This window comes from Falco naumanni, chromosome 2 (genome assembly GCF_017639655.2).
Source record: "Falco naumanni isolate bFalNau1 chromosome 2, bFalNau1.pat, whole genome shotgun sequence".
NCBI lineage: Eukaryota > Metazoa > Chordata > Aves > Falconiformes > Falconidae > Falco > Falco naumanni.
The window spans coordinates 97,277,943-97,298,301 of record NC_054055.1 but is presented as its reverse complement, the minus strand read 5'-3'; the positions used below and the strand labels follow the sequence as shown (position 1 = coordinate 97,298,301).

The 20,359-nt window shown below is 41.2% G+C and overlaps 1 protein-coding gene across 5 annotated transcripts in view; it reads left to right on the top strand.

Moving 5' to 3' along the window:
• The first annotated feature begins 701 nt into the window (after positions 1-701).
• The window catches only part of WWC3 (WWC family member 3), a 103,681-nt gene continuing 84,023 nt past the window's right edge, over positions 702-20,359 (top strand). For all 5 annotated transcript variants that reach the window (XM_040582774.1, XM_040582773.1, XM_040582772.1 and 2 more), the window contains exon 1: positions 702-923. In XM_040582774.1, coding sequence (XP_040438708.1) covers positions 715-923 — 209 coding nt within the window. In that variant the 5' untranslated portion in view covers positions 702-714. The remainder of the gene's footprint in view (positions 924-20,359) is intronic.

Here is a 20,359-nt window from a genome sequence, read left to right as displayed (position 1 = left end):
CAAGCCCCGGGGCGGGACAGGACGGGCCCCGGTGGAGCCTCAGCCACCTTCCCCCGGCCCGGGCCCGGGGCGGAGGGCTGGCGCCCTCACTCCGTAGCCGACGTGTCTGGGTTTGGGCCCGGCTTCCGCGGCGCGGGGTGCGGCCGCCCGGCCGGGCCCCGCCGCTTCCCTCCCGCCCCGCAGGCCCGGGCCGGGCCGGGGGAAAGGGCCGGTGCGGGAGGGTCCTCCCCGGCCGGGCCGGCCCTCGGCGGCGTGGGAACAGCCGGGCGGGGCGGAGGCGGGGGCCGGGCCCTGGCGGAGGGAGGGAGGGAAGATGGCCGGGGCAGGCGCCGGGCGGGAGCGGGGGGAGGCGACGGCGGGGCGCTGCTGAGCGGCGGGGCGGGGGCGCTCGGGCCGGCGGGCCGAGCTCGGGGGCTGGGAGCCGCGGCGGCGCGGGGCAGGTCTCGGGCGGGGTTAGGAAGCGCGGCGGGGCTGGTCCCGGCGCGGAGCGGGACTGGCGCGGGGGAGGATGAGCCCGGCGCGGCGCAGCCGGAGCCGCCCGAGTCCCGCTCCCTGCGGGGCGGCCTGTTAGTGCTGGAGGAGGAGGAGGAAGAGGAGGAGGCGGCGGCGGGCGGCCGCGGCCCGGGCGGGACGGGAGCTGCCCCGGCGGCGGCGGGCGGGGAGCGCGTTTCGGCCGGAGCTGGGCGGCAGCGTCGGCCCGGCGGCGGAGCGGCCATGCCGTGGTTGAGCGGCGGGCGGCGGCGGCGGCAGCAGCAAGTGGCGGCAGGACAGGGCGGCGGGCCGCCGGCGGGCGGGCAGCGGGGCCGGGAGAGCTCGGAGCTACCGCTGCCCGCTGGCTGGGAGGAGGCGAGGGACTTCGATGGGCGAGTCTTTTACATCGACCATAACACCCGGCAGACCTCGTGGATCGACCCCCGGGACAGGTAAGGGGCGGGAGTCGCCGGCGGACGAGGGAGATCCCGGGGGAAGGAGGGCCCGGGCGCGGTTCACTTCGCCGAGCGCCGGCCCCGCCGCCGAGCAGGGGAGGCCTCCCCGTCCCACTCTCCGCGCCCGCTGCCCCTCGGCGGCCTGGCCGGGCCCGGCCCCGTCGGCGACATTTTCCTTCCCCTGGCCGCCGCCGCGGGCAGGGTGTGGGCGGCGGGGCCGCCGGTGCCCCTGTCCGCTCCGCCTCGCCTCGCTTCGCCCCGGAGCGGGAGGGCGGCCCGGGGTGCGGGGGCCCTGTCACGCCGGCCCTGGGCCGGTGCGTGTGGAGACGTGAGGGGCAGAGCCCCTACCGCGGCGGCTGACGGGTTTGTCGCCAGCGTAGGTGTTCAATTAGACCAAGTTAAAAAAGGGAATTGAGGCTTTTTTTGCCCGTGGCGGGCGCTTAGACCGAGTGTTGTCCGTGTGTGCGGGGAGATGGGGAGGCAGGAACGTGCCGCCTCTGTTGGTACCTCAGATGCCGGGCTAGCCCCGCTGGAACCGAAGGGCTCGGCCATCCTGATTTATTAGCCGGGCTGAACTAATTGGCAGCAGCAGGCTGGAGGCATGCTGAAGTAATTTGGTAGATTACCTCCTCATAAAAGATAACGCTGTGTGGAGGTAAGCAACCCGGTAAATTCCTGCAGTTAATTTGACAAATACGCGGTCTGCTGCAAATTACCCGTCTGCGCTGTTTCGGGACAGAGTTTTCACGTCTCTCAGGCCTGGCGGTGCGTGGTGAGACCGAGTTAGGCCTTCTCGTTTTAATTAGGGTGAATAAATACGGGCGGCTTGCTTCTGTGTTTTTCAGCAGAATTGCATTATAAGCAATATTTAAGCGTCGTGGCTTAAAGCTGGTGGAAGCGTGGACTATCTGTAGCGGGTCCTGCCCGGTGGATACAACGCTGTTTGGAAGCATTGGCCTAAAAATTTCCACGCAAAGTTAGTGAACACAAGTGTCAGTATTCTAGGTGTCTGCAAAATAAGAAACATATGTCTCTGTGTATACTTTTCTATATTAAACAATGTTTTTATAGTAAGTGAAAGTTGGACAAGGACAGTTTGAACCTCAGCCAGAGCTACCTTGCCAGAAGTATGCCTGGAATGTTAAGCAGGCCACAGAAACGTTTAAGCACAGCCTGAGTTAAAGACTGTAGTAATTTGAGAGATTCCTGTAGTCTTGCACAATGATACATAACTGTTTAAATGGCCTAAATATTCACCTATCAGATCAAGATCTTTTGTCTCATTATTTAGACATACTTACGCACGCACATAATTTTTTGCTGAGGCATTACATGTTTGTTAGTATGCTTTAGATAGCACAATTTTCTACATTAAAATGCATATACATGTTGTTAGCTTAATTTGTAATATGCTGTTCTAAAGGTAACCGATGACATAGCAACATGTCTGTGGCTTTTCTGTATGTTTTTTGGAATATCTTGCATACAGAAAATAATGAAAAAGATTTAGCCATTTACTAGAGTGTTTCAATTCAGTTACCGTTCAACTTACAGCATTGCTAAAGTTATGACTTCATGTTTTGAAGAAATAATTGAAATGCCACACGATGCTTGAAAATTGGTCTAAATATTTCACACCAGTGTTTAAACTTAGATTTATTTTTCACATTGGGTAAGAACAGGCTGTGGAGCAGAGACTGAGACATTTACATTGGGGCAGATAGAAAAGACAAGATGTTTTCATGAGCATGTATCAGTGGTTTCTACAGAAGTCGAGTAGCAGGAGCTAGTTTTATGATTGTAGAGTTAATCTCTGGTGGAGAATAGACTACTGTTGTTACTTTAGTGAGACATCTGTGTTCTTCCGCATAGCGGGAAGTGACCAGTCTTTTTGGTTTTCATTGCAGCTATTCAGATTCCTGTGGGCAGCAGCAAAGTAGGAAAGGATCAGGTTAGCTGTGTTCTGCTCAAGCTTGGGTGAGAAAGGTCAGAGCAGCAAGGAAATGGTACTGAAGCTGTATTTTGGGGAAAAAAAAAAAGTTTAAAAAGTGGAGGGTGGAACAACCTTATGTATCATATGCACCTCTGTACTTTGAATTTGGTGCAGTGTGACACATCAGCCCCCCCTTTCCGTGTTTGAGTGGTTTTGTTTCTATACAGGAGGAACTGGACAAAACCATGGGACCTCAGGCCATGCCGCACTTGATTAGCGTTCTGAGAATCAGCACCTCCAAGCTTTCCTATGGGCAGTAGTCTCCTAAGCATCCCCACAGGCTCCTCTCTCCCTGTAGCTGGCAATTAGTTGTTTGTTTTTCTTTTCAGCATTCCCCTGAGATTTCTCAGCCTTTTTTATGGTTTTGTTAGTGAATTTAATTTGAAGCAGTTATTTGATTGAAAACAAAACAAAACAAAATCCCCCCCCCCCCCCCCGCCCTTCTTACCATTGAAGGTGAGAAGAGAAGCAAACACCAATTTGAGAAGTTGAGGAAGGAGAAATGTGCTCTATAAAGGGTTTTGGAGTCTGGGTAAGAGAAGGTGATGAGGGCAAGGGAGGTAAATCAAAATAATACAAAGTAAGAGGGAATAAAGGACTTGGAATTGGATACCTTCTGATTTTCTATGGTAAGAAAAAGTGGAATAAATGAAGAAAAAAGAGGGAGAATAGAAGAGTGATAAAATGAGCAGATGTTTCTCCATCTTTGGTATCAAATTAGTGGTTAGGCTGGGGAAGATACTGTGTTGATCTGTGTGGATTGTGTGTAATGAATACATTGTGGACAGTTGTGTAGCAGATCCTGAAGATCTCGGAATGGAGCCATTCACTGCATGTTTTCATCTCTGGGTAGTAGTTGTCTTTTATCTTAATAGATTGTAAGTTCTTCGAGAGAGTGAACTGCCTCTTTATCTTGTGTTTGCACAGTACTTGCTGTATTGAAATTCTGGTCAATAACTGGGATTGTAAATGATCTTGTAAAAGACTCACTGTATTTGTGGTTGATATTGGCGGTCCTTGTGGCACCAAGAATCTTAGTACTGTTGCTGTTTGTTACAAGACTGTGTTTCCACGTGATTAGAGCTTAGCCAAAACTGTTGGAGTTTAGCAAAAGGTTTCCAAACTGGTGAGTCTTGTTACATTTGTTGTATGTGGAAACTTCAGCTGAAATACAGTGTTGTTTCTTTGGAACAACTCTAGGGAAGAGGGAGTGTTTCCTTCAGCTTCTTAAAGCAAGTTGTCTTGCTTGTTTGAAGATTTAAGCAATGCTGTTTTGGAGTAAGAATTTTAAAGCTTGTGTAGGTGTGTTTTCGCATGGAGAAATCATCTATTTTGGCCAGTTTGGGGGGAATTGAAAAATCAGTATGGGCTGGGTAAAGACTTAGATTTTAGCAGATGCCTTTGCAGAAACTTCCTGCAAGCTGGACTGAAATCAGAGTTTTTTTATCCTGTGTCCGACATCAGCATCTTAATTCTGAGACCTAACCACTGCGTAACTTGTGCACAGGAGAAAAACCCTGGCCTTCTAGAAGAGGTGGGTTGGAACAAGGATTATGGGAATAAGTAGGGTCGGCCTTGGAATTTGATAGAAGGGGCGGAAATTTTGGTAAAAAGCAAAGCAATAAGGAGTTGGGGGTAGGGAGAAGGAGGATAGCACCTGAAGCCTGGGAAGAAAAAACCAGGGGAACTGGACTGAAAACCAGTAGGGCAGGGAAAAACAGGTAAGAAGAAACCAGTCTGGTGAGAGTTCAGGGTGTGAAGGTGTCAGCTCTTTTCTTGGCTGTGCAGGGAACCCCGAGGGAAAAGGAGGAGCACTGAGTTTGGATGCGGAATCTTCAGAGTCAGAAAATACCCATGTGGGGGAGCATGCAATGCCCAGGTGAAGTTGGAAGGTAAAATATAAGAACTGTGTGTGAAATGTAAGGATGGGGGTCAGGAAGTGTAAGATGTGCAGGACGAGGAGCCTGATGAAAAATCAGAATTGTAGAGATTGGAAATAAGCAGGAAAGGCTAATGGGCTGGAAACAAGGAGTCAACTTGGGGAAGTCACTAGGCAGGTATCAGTGTTACTAGGGGTGCAGAGTAGAAATGCTCAAGTGAGTAATGGGCAGAGAAGTCCAGAAGTGCTGGTTGTTTTTTTTCTGAACTATTTCAGAACTTTATTCTCATAATTTCATTGCTTTTAGCAAATGTCTGTATTACTCAGTTTGCCTCTTCTCTCTGTCTGATAGGACAAAGACAGTCTGTTAGAACTGTTGCTACCTCTGTGACAGCAAGTGTCAGAGTGAGGTGTTCAAATCCACATGCTCGTGTGATGCTGCACAATGTGACTTATCTTTCCCCAGTTGGTATTATAAAGCAATAGGAGACTGCAAGTAGAAAGCTTAAATCAAGATAATATGTCAGATATTTGAAGCGAGAAAATTCCAGGCTTAAGTCACTTAACTACTTCTTGTTTGGTAGTAAGAGAGCATTTTTAGTGACAAACTATGCTTTCATATGTTTTCTTGCCTTATTTGATACATGAAGAGGAGCAAAGATCCTGAGGCCAGATCAGAGGGTTGTGAAGTAACAAGAATCGCTTCTGAAGTCTTTTGCCCAAATTGGAAGATGTGCATCTCTGGTGAGGCAAAGGATCCTTTGGCACACCAGTGTGTGATACAGTTAGAAAGGCACTGGCCTCTTTGTCAAGGCAAGAGAGTATCTCTTAGAGTTTTGGAACTTACCTGTCCAGTTGACATTACTCAGCAACCCGAAGGCGATTGGAAGAAGCACTGTTTTTCAGAAATAGCATTTTTTCTGGGCCTGGCTTAAACCCCTGCACTGAGAGTCACAATTATTGTTATTCATTATTGTAATTCAAATAATTCAATTCCAAGAATGATGAAGGCAACAGAATAGTTAGTATCACTGCCATTTTTGAAAAGTTTGCTTCAAGTTCATATGTGTTTTCAGACTTCCTCTTTGTTGTGTTTTGATTATCATCTGTGTCAACTCATAATTTTGTTTTGAACTAATGCTGTTTGTGGAATGGGAAGAAAACAGAGTGATTGTTGATAGTTATTTTAATATTCCCTCTGAAAACATTACCATGACTGGACAGATTTAAATCACATTCTTTGTTTGACTGTGATGCACACAGTTAATGGAAAACATAAAATGTAACCTATAGAGTACAGAAATGTAGTTTTGGAAGTGATGCTTTGAAAATTTTTCAAGGGGAGCAGAACTACTGAAATACTAATTTAGTTATGATTTTATAAATTGGCTCTCTAGGCTGTCAGTGCCAAGCTTGCAAGAGTTGGAGATGATTCTAAACAGAAAAAAAAAATTGAATTAGTATGGATCTGGAAAATATGCTCTCCCATGAGAGTAAAAGAGCTGAATTTATTCAGTTGAAGAGGTGCTCAGGAAGTGGTTTGCGTATTCTTCATAAAAAGAGATGATACAGAGCTCTTTTGTTTAGTAGATTTATAATAGTATCTGATAGTCAGAAGTTGAAACCAGAAATATGATATGCTTTTAATGGTAAGAGATATTAAATGTTGGAGTAGTTTTTCTACTCCTTTAGCTCTCTAGATGAAGTTACCTAATTCAATTTTATATGCCTGGTTTAAGTCAGCTATTGCTTGAAGTCCCATTGTCTATGACCATGTATTTTTGTTGCCTCCATTGCATGATATAGTATTTGACCTACATATAATATATCTCTCTCTCTAAATGGATTTCATAAGGACTGGCATAGCAGCCATCCCTTCATTAGAAAGTGGAGAGCTTATCTATCTGGTTGTTTCTCTTAATACAGCAAGGAAGAAATCCAATTTATTCCTGTCCCTTGAGGTATCATTCGATTACCTCAAGTTAGCAGTAAATACGGTGGGCTTGATAGAATTTATATTAAAAGCATTGCATATAAAGTAGTACTTGAGATCCAGATGTTTTGAATTTTCTGTGCAACTGTCAAGCCTGGATGCAGCCAGAGCGTGTATGGGAAAGCCATGCAGCTGTGCAGCTGCTCTCCTGGCATATGACTGGGAATACGTACTGCAGCACATGGTGTTGAGAAAAGGCTGCAGTGCCCTAAGCCTCCCTGGGAAATCTGCATATATTTGTACTTTAGTTCTTGTTCAGAATAATTCAGTAATATTTCTAAAAGCATGCTGTATCTGACATTTGTTTTGAAAGTTTCACATACATATATGCTATGGTAAGTCTACTTCTCTGCCTTTCAGGGGAGGGATACATTCATCTTGGCTGGTAGGTCTTCAAACAGGCAGATATTTAACTTTATATTGTGAGTGATTCCCGTGAAAATGTTTATGGTTAAAAATAAATGTAGGTGCGAGCATCCTAGAATTAACATGCATTAGTATTAGGTATGTTTTCAAGCTGAGTCTTTCATTGGATTGATAGATTCTGATAATGAGTAAATGTTAATCAGCTGATTAATGGTAAATAATTTTAAATTATTGCCCTCCCCCCCATCACACCTCTCTGATGTACATGTTTTAAAGTAGCTTTTGACTTCGTTTGACTTATGTTGCTTGGGAAAAAGCAATGCCTGTACGAAGTGAGCATTCATGTTTTCTTTTAATTCAGTGTTAAAGTTAAAAATGAGTGCTACATCTCCAGTCATTGAGGTTTTTAAATATTTTTAGTAGTTTTGCGGTGTCTCGTGAAGTAGAGGTCAGAGGCATCCGCTGTTTCTTCCTAAAGGTGAAATGTTTTCCTTACAGTACAATAGTAGTGAATTGTGGTTTATTTATTTGTTTTTTTGTTGGTTAAAATACATACACTTTGAAAATCTAGATCAGGTAGCATAAAACTGCGCGACCTAATGCATGCGTGCTAATGCATCAAAACAGCTGTTAAGAAGACGGTAACCTCATTAATAAGAAACCACTGTTAAGCTTCTTAACATTTTGTTAAAGGTGAAGGTTTTTTTGTGTGCATGTGTAGATTTTGCCTCTAAATGGATGTATTTTCAGCAATTAGATAAGGAATGCAGACATCTGCTTTATTGTATTTGTGTGCATGCTAGAAAGGACTAAATTAGCACTTGTGACTTCAGTGTGTTACCGCAATGTGATGGCAGATGTTATGAGGGCTTCTGAAAGGTTCTGTGAGATTGTATTGACTGCCTCACCATATGCATTGCATTTTATAAACTGAGAAACAGTGATCGGTCTGATATTTTTGGTGCTTAAAACTGTCGGTGAAGGTACTTTCCTATTTCTTGTATGTATAAATCAGCGCATATCTGAGTCAGTGTAGGCATAATGGTTGTGTTTATTGTCATTAAACAGCACCAAGCAATGTCAAAAGAAAACTGGGTATTTGCATAACATACCTTCTAAAGGGCGTGAGGGGGAAATGTCTGCTTTTCAGGATCTATAATCTGCACGTGTGAGAATGCAAGATGTGAAATGTCACAAGTTCTGTTATCTGGAGAAAAAATTCTTATTTAGGCTTGGATTGCAGTGATAAGTTTAGTTCGAGAGATAACAACTTTGTGTTTTTAGTGACTGTAAATACAGTGACAGCACTGTGCAAACATAAGAACAAATGTCTTGTAGGCAATAAAAAAACCTTTTTCTATAGCAAAGTCCTGTTTAAGCTTCACAGAGGTGCCTGTTAAACATAATGTTCGTTTATAATTTTGTGCTGTCTACTGGAAGTTAGAGGTTTGTAAAGTTGTATGTGAGGCCAAAAAGAAGTATGTAGTTGATATTGTAGTGAAACAAAGTAAAAGTTAATACTTTTTCTGCTTACAGTTAAAAATAGAACTTCCTGAATATGTTATCTGCTACAGATGTGACAGTTCACATTCACCAGCAAAGCCAGCCACTATCACAGCTTTTAAGTAATCTTCAACTTGTTTCTGGTTGAAAGAAGCTAGCTAACTAAAGAAAACATGCACTAGGTACTTTTCCTACCTCTTTGCCTGCTGTGGCAGAGCAGCTGCGTGCTCAGCAAGGTTTCGCAATACAGCACCCTTGAGCTACTGGTTAGCTGCTGCCAAAAGCAGCAGTGTTCTCTCCGCCAGCCACATGGTCTCACCCCTCTCTTGCACTGGTACCAGTGCTTATCTGACCTTACGGTAAGATGAATTAGCAAAAAAAACCCTATGCAGTATTTAATTGTCTCTTTTGGGGGAGGGTAGTTTTCAGCCGATTTAGTTCCCTAAGCTGACTTAACCTTCAGGGCAGATGGGTATTTAAGTGGCTTATGTCAATTAAGTTTAATTCTATGAGGAATTGGATTAGGCAAAAGTGATGAGTCAGTTTAAAACCTGCTTTGAGTAAATCCTCTTTGTGAATGGCAGTCCTGACTACTGATTTTTAAAATAGCCCCGTAGTAAAACAGCACACCTCTGAACAAGCTTCAAGTTATGTCGAAGAAGGAAGGATTCAATTTTCAGATGTAAGATGGACGTATAAAAGCCAACAAAAGTCAATTAAATAGGTGTCAGAGTTTTTCAGTTAAGTAGCAGCATTGAAGTGGCTATTAAGAAGTCAGAGGTCTGCAAGCAGCAGAACTGATTTGAGGACTGAGTTTGGGGTATCGGCAATGGCTTGGAAACACCCGTGAGAGATTTGGTGAAGTCAGTGGTGAGTGTTGCCCTTGCTGGCAGGGAGCAAAGTTGGTGTGTGAGAGAACTGGATCTAGGATCAGATGGGTGCCTGGGGAGGGTATCAGCAGTGCTGCCTGTACCTGGGAGGGAGAGCTGTGTGAGAGGGAACTGAATCCAAGATCAGCTAGATGTGGGGAGGATCTTGACAGTGGAGCACCTCCAAGGAAGATCTCCGTTGGGTGTAGAAGTACAGGGTGTAACTGAGGAATGGTGGAGTGTGAAAAGGCACATCGAGGTAATAACAAAAATTGCAGCGCAGCTATTGGGGGGTGGCTTTGTTACCAGTGCTTGGAGCTATAACTCATTCAAAAGATTGTGATGGTGTGACTGGGGAATTTTTTAAGGGACCTGAATGGGTCAAGGTTGAAATTGCCAGGTCATAGAGGAGGAGATTATAATATCTGAATTAGATGAACAAAATTTTTGTCTCTTTGCTTATGGAGAGGAGCAGAGACTCTGATGTGTTTTTTGCCTTGCTACCAATCTCAAGCCTATTTTGTGGAGATAATTCCTTCAGTTCTTAACTAGTCATTAATGGCAAGGGAACAGGGATGTAGGCTTTGTTCTGCCATGCTACAATGGTCTTAATAATTTCTTGATTCTGTTCCAGATAGGAAAATTAATTTGGATTTAGTATAATTAGGGTGTGCTAAAAGCATGGTGAGAGATGATCTGTCACTTTTAATGTCCCGTTGAATTGTTGGAGTCAGCCATTTAGTGCAGCTAGCGTCCTGGTGAGGCTTGCTCTAGAAATGCATTGCATGACTGGATAAGCTGGAGAATATCTCTGTTCGTTTCTCTGCCTTTTTGTGAGTGTTTACTGCAGTAGGGAAGTCGTGTGTCTAGTGATGAGCTTGGTGGTCTCCCTGTGGTTTGCAAGAGGTAGGCAATTCTGTGCTGTACCACTGGCTTTTCTGGCTGAAGGAGCTGATTGCCATCAAGGGCTGAATTAGTGAATATCAAAAACTGAAGTGACTATTTTTTTTTATTTTTTTTTTCCAAAGACTTTTCTATTTCAGTATATTTAATAGGCAGTGGGACAAAAATAAAGTACAGTGATATCAACACCCTTGAACCAGCAACAGAGAATCAAAGGCTATCTTTCATAGCTTTCTGAAAGAGTTATTTTCAAGATGAACTATCTGTGGAGAATCTTGTTGAAACTATTTTGATTTGTATGGTACTTAGGCTGAAGCTCTTTCACACACAGTGATTGGGATTCTTTATGGCGAAAGGCAAAGTTTGATATCAAAGCTGAAAATGCATAATATTTAAAAATATTTATTTAATTTTGGATTACAGTTTAAACAGCTAAAAATAAGACTTCTAAAAAAACCTTAATATACAACACATTCTTAGAAAGAGAGGCTTATCCATGTTTGGAAAGGCAGCTGAAGTACCGCATAATTATCTAATTCTATAGCATAAACAAATTGTGACACACTCCTCAAAGGTTACAGTCCAAAGTTACTTGACTTGAACAGCAATTCCATGCATGCTTAAAAGAGAATTTCAGAATAAAAAGTAAACTAAGTTTGGTTTTTTGGTTTGGTTTTTTGGTTTTTTGTTTTTGGTTTGGTTTTTTTTTTTTTTGCAATATAGGGATAATTAGTAGATGGAGAAAGCATTGCATGTATTTGGAAATTACTGTTTGACCACTTGTGTGTCTTCTGCTTCCCCCAGATTACATTCTTTGGATAAGACTAAGACTGACAGTATTACAGGTATGATATACCACATAGGTAAAAAATCCCCTAACCCCAAACTTCAAAGTTAACCACAAAACCCAAGAAAAATGGATTTAATGACCATCATGGCTGTTGGATCATAGGTCAATTTTAGTAGTATCTAAATAGTCTCTAACATTATAATTGATGACTAATGCACATGAACCTGATGGTTATCCATTATGAGCTAGATTGAGAAAGAATAACTGACCTCATCTTTATATAATTAAAAAAATAATTTGGAATGCATGTAAAAACTGGAAATGGAATAGGTAATTCTATTCAAAATTCAGTTGAAGAACATGTATATTCATATTGCATATTCATATGCTTATTACCAACTGCACGCAGTGTACTGAGTGATGAAATGTGTACGCTGCTTTGTGTTGGTCTGGGTTGTCTTGTCTTTGCTTTTCTGCCAGCTCATAGTTTATTCAAGGAAAAACCTAGCGGTGCTCTTGTGGTTACAGGTATACTGAGATTTGTGATAAATAGGCATCATGTGCTGAAGACTCTTCACGGGCATTTGAGTTCCACTCATGCTTAATGTAGCTGCTTGGTTGGGCCAATGAAATTAATGGACTTACTTGTTTAGGAGAGTGTTTACTAGTACCAGCTTGTGGAAAGGTGGTTAAAAATGCTGTCTGTTGAAATGATGGTCTAATTTCTCACATCTTGAGATTCCTCTTGGGTAATTAAATACAGTCCTTCCCTAAATACACCTACACTTGTGAGCTTCCAGTATTTTTCATTTGATAATGCTTCAGACAGTGAATTCTTCTTTTAGAAGTACTTTGATAATCCATTGTCACCTACTCAATCACATTTTGATTTTGATGCTTCTATCTTGTCTGTATAGCAAAATATATTGTTGTGACTAAATCTCCATGTTTCACAGAGGTTTTAAAAAATTATTTTCCCCAAAAGGAAAGCAAAAGCATTTTAATTAAAAATGGTCAGGTATTGTTGTATCAGCTGTATTTTGCATCTGGATTGGTTAACCATAATTTTGTTGGCTATAGGGGAACTTTGAGAGTAAATTTCATGTCATCAAGAGGAAGATCTGTTGTGAAAGCTTCTTTTTGATTTCACTCAGTTCTCAGCCCTTGGAAACTGCAGCTTGATTCACATGTGGTTCAGTATTACAATGTATTTGTTCACAGCCAGGACTTCAGAAGGAAGAAACTTTCCAGTTACCTGTATTAATCAAAGGTAGTTACAACACACTTATATAGGAGTTGAAGAAATAACAGGCTTCTTAAGCCTTTTCCCTTAGTCAAGGGGAACATGCACAGAGAGGGAACGAGAGATTGTAGGGCTTGGCCTGATGCTTTCTTTTGCGTTGTCTGTGTGGAATAGTTTGTGTGTAATAGTTCTTGGCATTTTGAGTCTTGCGTACTGATTCAGCTAAACTTCGTGATTTCTCATAACTCTGAATTGAAGAAGCATTTTTGATCTTACTGAAGGACTAGTTCCAACTTAAGTCCCTTTGAATTGATCTGCATTGTGGAACATGATTACCGTTCTTGAAGTGTGTTGGAGTGCCTTCTGTTCGGGAAGATGATAAATGTTGAGGGGAGAAATTAACTGCTGAACCCTGCACACTTGTCTTAAGTAGTGTTAAAGTGCTAGGTTGGGATTTTTTCTTCTTGTTTTCAATGGGTTATTTAGGTTGTTTTGTTTTGTTTCTTTAATAGGGTATAGCTACAGTCTTCCCACCCCCCCCCAAAAAAAAATATTTGTGAAATAAACCCTTTAAGTATTGCTTCTAAAAAAATCTTTCCCTTTAGTCTATTTTTGGAATGAAATGTCAAGGTGTTTATGATCAGGCTGACTCTTGGAGTCTGATTGATGGTACTATGAAGATGCTGTATATCCAGTTCCAGGAATTATTTTCTTATTACAAAATAAGCTGCTTTGCAAACTCCTGGTTGTCTTTTTTAGCAGTTTTCTGTATACGCTTATGTGAAGTTTTGGAGAAGTGTTGCAAGTTTCTTCAGTTAAACATGTTAGAAGGCTTTCAGAGCAAAAAGCTCTTTTAGTCCGTGAGCAGGTACCCCAACAAAAGTATGTCTGAAGGAGTATGTGAATGTTTTGTGCAATGTCGTTTAATCACCCGAAATTTCAGGCAGTTTACTATCTATAAGATTTCTTGCAGCTTATAGCCTCAATGCTTCTGTTGGTAAACACTACTCTGACTTTACAGTCTAGGAAGTTGGAATTGAGAAATGTTTGTGGGAGATGTTCTGTGGAAGATTAGCTGAGCCATGATCAGGTTTGGTTTTTTATTTTTTTTTTTTGTTGTTTAAAGACAAAGCACAGTAATGTTTTCTATCACTGCCTGTGAATGCCGCCCAGAATCTCCTAATTCTTTGTACTGAAACTGCTCTTAGTGATTCGAGGGCGTCTTAGGGAATTATCAGCTACTGCCATTTTTAATACATTTTCAGAAACAACTTGTGGGAATTTTGGCACAAATTTTGATATCCTGACTTTCCTAGGAGTGTGTCATGTGCTTAGAAAAAAAAAAAAAAAAGCACCTTATATTTTCCCAGAAGAGCATCTAGGAAAACTTTGAACATTTCATTTGGCTTAGATGTAAACCTGTTTTCATGCTAAACCATGTTATAGGATGTCTTCCCGTGAGTTAATAAAAGGCAAAACACCAGATGGTTCATATGGATGAAGATACACATACGTATATTTTTTAAACAAGGGTTCATAAAATTTGTCACAGTATTCTGGAAATCTGACAGGCTAAATAAAGCTCCAGTGGTTATGGAAAATAGTCCATTTTTCTTAACTCTGAAGTGCCTTCTATGTTGAATTTGTTACGTGTACAGAGTGAATTATCTTGTACCAGATATGATGTAACATACATAGCGTTAGGTAAATTACTTCTGGGGAGTAATCTTGCAGATCTGTCCATGCCTGTTCAGGGCTTTTGTTTGGTAGCAATGATTATGTAGGTGATCTTGTTCTCTGGACATCTGTCTGCTAGGAGTGAGCTGCATCCTCCATTCTTTTTCACAGTATCTGCCAAACAAGGCAATAATACGCTTTCATTACTATTGACCAGGACTCAATTTGGATTCTAGAGTTAAAGAGTTTCTCTGGTTTCTGCCTTGTACAAAGCTTTTTGGCCATTACCTGATTCTTTTAGAAATAGTATCTGAAAGAAGATATTGTTAATGTTTTTTCTTCTAATGCCTTACATGTGAAGGGTTCAAAATTTTTAAAAGGTTTTGTTCTAAAATACAGCTGCATCACTTTATCATTAAAATGTACAGTAATAAATATCTGGAATATCTCCTTTGTGTAATTATGTATGGTATGTAAACATCTGGGGTTTTATAAGTTTTGCAAATATGACCATTTACCCACGTCGTTCTTCAGATATTTGTTATATTCTTTCTGAAGTCGGTTGGTAAAGAAAATAATATTTATTTTTTGCCTTAATCACAACTGTAAGTATCTTTTCTTTAAATTTACAATCAATGGAGCATTTATAAATAGCTTTTCTGTCCTGTTAAAAAAATAAATTAGCTGGTAACTGAACTCTGGTTCCATTAGGAACACCCCAGAACTAATGGATAGTGCCCTGGCTCTGGAAATTTTCTTCCTGCCCTCCAGTACATGAATAATGTTCTCTAAAATGCAGGTCTTTCAAGATCATATGTTCATTTTTCTGTCTTTGGCCTTCTATGTATGTGCTCTGAAGCTTATTTTTCAAAGTTGATGAAGATTTTAATACTAATACTTGTATCCAGATATTTTTAGGATGTCTTCTGTAAAGAAAAAAAAAATGTTTTCCTGAAATTTTATACAGATTAATAGGCTCTTAATGTTAGTACATTACATTAAAAGTGAAATAGTTTTAAAAGTGAAATAGTTTCCCTTTATTGTGATTTCTGTCTCAAATTAGGAATACATTGGGGGGTGGGGGGTGAGGTGTTGCCCAATAGTGAAGATGCTACGATGTCCAGACTTTTACGAGAGTAATTTTAAAATATTTGTCAGAGCCCTTTGGTTAAAGAATTTCTGAACGTTTTAAGATACTACACCTGGTAGAATTTAAAATAATGAGTTTTGGGAGGTTTTGGGGGTTTAGGTCTTTTTGGTGTTTTTTTAAGGAGAGGGAAATCTGTGCTATGAATAGAACACTAATGCAGAAGATTTTCCTTGAGCCCACACTTTACTCATTTTATATAGTCTGTATGCTAGCAAGCACACTTTTAAAATGCTGGCTTTTTTTTTTTTTAACAGTAAAAATAGCTTGCAACTTATTGAAAAACAAGGCAGACCTGTGCCTCAAAATCCAAATGAAACTGCTGCTTGGATGAGGCTCTAAAGAGGGCATTTATATGTTGTGGAATGAATGGCATGCCTGCACTAACTCCCGCAGGCCGGATATTTCCAAGGTATCAGAGCAAGCTGCATATGCTGCACTCTTCCCCCTTCTGATCCGAAGGTTTCTCCCTTGGCAAGGTCCAAAGGACTCCCAGCCCTTGGGGAAGGACAAGGTGGGGAGTGGTGGGAGGGAAGAAAAAATGAGCAAGGTGGATATATATTTGTGTGTTTGATTTTTTTTTTTTTGTTTAAATTTTTTTTTCCACCCAAACTGTCCTGCGAAAGTTTGTAGGCTCCTTGTACTTTCTGAGCTAGCGTTGTTTTTCTAATCATTGTTCTTTGAACAGTGTAGTTAGGAATTTCCTGTTCACGTTTTACTACAATGGTTTGTTTAAAATGATAGACTGCAGTCTTTTTCCTGACCTAAAACCAGATTAGCCTTGAATGTTGAAGAGAAGTCGGACAAATAAAGAGGAGAGACTGTATTTGCTTATGTCACGGAGAGAGGCCTTTTAACCACAGGCTCAGTTATATCAAATACCACAAGTCATGTTTCTTAAATATTTATTAAGACAAATAAACATAGTTATTGTATGAACTGGCACGTCTCCAAATTTCTATCTCTTTGATTCTCATGGGTGGGGCAATTTTAATCAGGAGAAATACTTTAAATCAAGACTGATACCTACTGGATTACTGAATCCAGGGTTACCTCAGTTCTCCCCTTTTCCCCCAACCCTTGTTAGGTTTATAAAATGCAACAAAATAAACCTCAGCAAAGTTCAAGTTATAAAATGTAGCAACAAACTATAAAGAAATACTAAAATTGGGATTGAACCTCCCTTTTCTCAATTGAGGTGCCTGTGGTAAGGAAAAGGTAGTGTGGTCTTTGTGTATATTGCCATATGTTTGCTTTCAAATTTGGGGAAAAAAAATATCTCCCAAGCCCAGCACTGTTAGATGCACAATGAATTGCAGCAACCTTGATGTACAGTTTATGTTTACTTAGGACAAGTCCCTTGTACAACACAGCTAATCTGTGTGAATAGTGCACACCTGTATTGGTGGAACAGTACAGGTAATAAAGCTGTTGATTTTTATCTGGAAAGAGATAAAATTTTAATTTAAAAGCAATATATGACCTCCACTTTGGTTTTTTATTTTACAGAAAAATTGCTATTACATAAATTGTTTTATGGCGTGGCACAAAAGTTTTATCCAGGTTTGGAGGGATGGTGTATTGACCTGCCCAAGTTGTCTACTGAGATCGTTACTGACAAGCATCAACTCATGAATATACAATTTATACAATACTCTTGGGTATTTTTAATGCAAGAATGTCTGTGAACATGTGCATGTGAAATTCTGATAAACATGCTAAATCAATTTTTCAAACTGGGAGATGTCAGATTTGTGAGGTTGCAGAGCCTATAGCTGATGTGACACACAGGCATGTCATTACAAGGGTGTTGCCAGTTAAAATACTCAGCTGTTACAGTATTTCCAGCTTAGCATCTAACTTTGTTCCACCCAGCAAATAGTCACATAAATAGGACTAGCTGAGGATTTTTAAAGGAAATATTTAATGTATTTTTAAAGAAAATAACATTTGGAAGGGAAAATATTTGGGTAGCTTGCACGTGAATGTGTAGGGTAGGGCAGGAAGATGCCTTGCAGGGTACTGAGCTTGATGTGCTAAAGAAGCTTGCAGTAGATGTTATGTGGAAAATGTTACCAGTTACAGAAATCAGGTATTTCTGTGAGTACCAGGACTGATAAAGTTTGGTTTCCTGTGGGTTTGTGTCTTTTATAGTTGATTGACTTTGGTGTCTGGGAAGGTGAAAGTTCTGCTGGATGCTCTTTGCCTTGGATTTGGGGTACTTACATTCACTTGCTCCTGAGCAGATTTTCTGATACCTGATTAGGTGTAAACATGGGCTTCTCACTTTCTACTAGGTCTCCTACTCTCATTAACTTTCATAGGTACTTGAATTATGTAGGGTGTTTCCCTAAAATTTGGAACTTATCGATAGAATAAAACCAATTAGGCCTATTAATTATTATTGTTATAATAAAAATCATGTATCCATCCATATTTTTGGACTACAAGCCTTGATTTTTTTCTTTTTTTATGCCCATGTTGTCTGCTAGCTTCTAATAGCCAGTATAATTGAAACAGAAGCCAATTCCTATAAACCAAGTAATGTTTTTACCAAGTCATAGAAATACATTTTGAGACGAGTGTGACAGATGTTATGGTATATGCTGTAATTGTTCTGTGGTGATGGATGCCCTATTCCCCCACACATGAAACACAGCATTGGACAGATTTAAGCTTCCAGCGTAGCTGTGTTGTCTGTGGTATGCTGCCTGGCTTTAGGTTTGGTTTCCTGTATTCATGAACAAACAGTGCAATCTTGAGCGGAGATAGAGTCCTGCAGGTTTATCAGTGAGACACCTGCTACTGATATACCTCGTGGAGCTGTTGGCGATCAGTTTTTGTTCATAAGGACCAGATATGAGTTTTATGAAATACTGTCAAGGGCAGTGGGTGCCGTTGGTTTTGCTGTCAACAAAGATTGTTCACTTTGGTTTTGACCTTCATTAAGCACAGATTTTTCTACCTGAAAAAGCTGGAGTGCAGTAAGCTTGGGTGTGAATAAACAGGGCCCTCAATCTTCCATGTGAGTGCTTTTCATGTAGCAATACGGGTGAGTAGTTTATTCCACTAGATGAAGTAAGTGAGGTGAATAAGGTGAGTAAGCAATTTCATTATGAGACGCTCTCAGTTGTGTCTAAATGCTATGTTGCAAATTCGGCTCGTGCTTTGAGCTGGTCGAGAGCCAGGTGGTTGTGGTTAATTCATCACTGAACCTGAGCTAACAAGCCCTGTGTAGGCTGGGTTGTATTAGGTGGAGTTCTGTGCCGCACTGAAGTAGCTGGAAGCTGTATGCATGGGAGCCAGGGCAGAGCTGCTTTGGGTGTGCTGGAAGCATCCTGTGTACGCAAACACTGGAAGCATCCTGTGTACGCAAGCTCTGGAAGTGTTTGTGTAATTAATTTACTATATGAATTTACGGGATCTTTACTGTAATGTTACTTTCTTTACAGAGATCGCTTAACATCCTTTTTGTGCAAGTTGTAGGCACTAGTTATTTCTCCTAGAGTTGTATTTTTAAAGCATACATAAAATGTGTATTATTGTAGGATGTATCACCATTGTTATATGGGTTCATAACGTTCTTACCTGTTTATTTGCAGTAGTATAGCATTTTGTATATAATAAAGTTATCTTAAGCAAAGATATTTGAATTAAAGCCATGACTTCAGGAAGATTTCTAATATAGTCCAATCACAATAGCTACTTGGAAGGATAAGTTGAATCTTCAAAGCAGACAGTTAAATTACTCTTATCAAATACTTGATAGGAACAGAAAAGTGCCTTTAGGTTTTTCTTCCCAGTCTTCCAAAATCCTGCTTTAGATTCATTGCCCTATCTCCCATCCGTATTACTACAATGCCTTTTCTGACCTCCTCTTCTAGTTGTTGTGAAATACCAATCCTAAAACGTTGCTTGTCTGTTTGAATTGGGCCTCTCCAAAGCAAGAGAGAGTATAGCTCAGTGGTAGTGTTTTGGGATTTGGGAAATGGGGTTCAGTTCTCTGCTCTGCCATATGTTTCCTTGCGTAACGTTATTTTTAAACTCTTTGTATCTGGTGTTCAGGTGGGCACTAATTATAGTGTTTCTTAACTTTACAGTGGTGTTCTCATTATAAATGAATAATGTGATTGTATGTATACAAATAAAACAAGAGTAATGCGAAGATTAAATTCTTTTTGGCTTTGCTAATGTTCATGCTTTTCCTTTGTAAGGCACTTCCTAAAACTGCTGATACTTTCCGTTGCAGCCTTCCAAAGACAGGCCTCAGTTACTGAACTTTTTATTACTTTGCCTAGATATTTGAAAGTTTTGCTGATGACACCAGTAGGAAATGTAGCAGTGAACAAGCTTGATTTGAAGATGGAATGGTGTGGTCTTTCTTATCCTCTTTTCTCCTTTCCTTTCTATCTTGCAATCAAATGCAGTTGGTATGTTTTTTTTTAAGGAGCATTAAAAATTGGGGTTTATTGATCTTCGTATTTATATTATTGTATTGTGTTTGGCAAGCGCAACTGTAAAGGTAGATGTTTCTCATTTTCTGCAAGTGTGCTTGCTTTCATGTGTTAAGCTCTTTTAGCTGTGTAGCTTGAGTTGAAAGTTTTCTTCATCAAAAGGTTGATGGGAACAAGTAATAGGTGTCTGTCACAGTACAGAATGGTTGGCAGCTCAGCCTGTAGTGGTTTTGTTTGGGGAAAGCAGTATCCATAAGGTCATCAGAATACTTTGGAAATTAATAAGATGCATGTGACTATTGACAGCATGCTAAAGGGAAAACTGTATTTATAAATGAGTGTCAAGTAACCCTCCAGTTTCTCCTCTGCGACACTGCATCGTGAAGGTGTCAGCATGTGCCACTCCTGTGCCAGCTCCTGAGATGGGACCCGCGTCCCACTCTGGCACACTGAAACGGGCTGGAGGAGCATGTGCCACGAGGCAGCGTGGTGATGCCAGCATGGGGCTTGCAGAGGTGCTGCTGGCGCTGGCTGTCCTTGTGTGGGAACCAGCTGCCCTCAGCTCTGGAGGGCTGGGTCACTCCCAGTGCTGCGAGAAAGCATGTGTGTGCTTCCA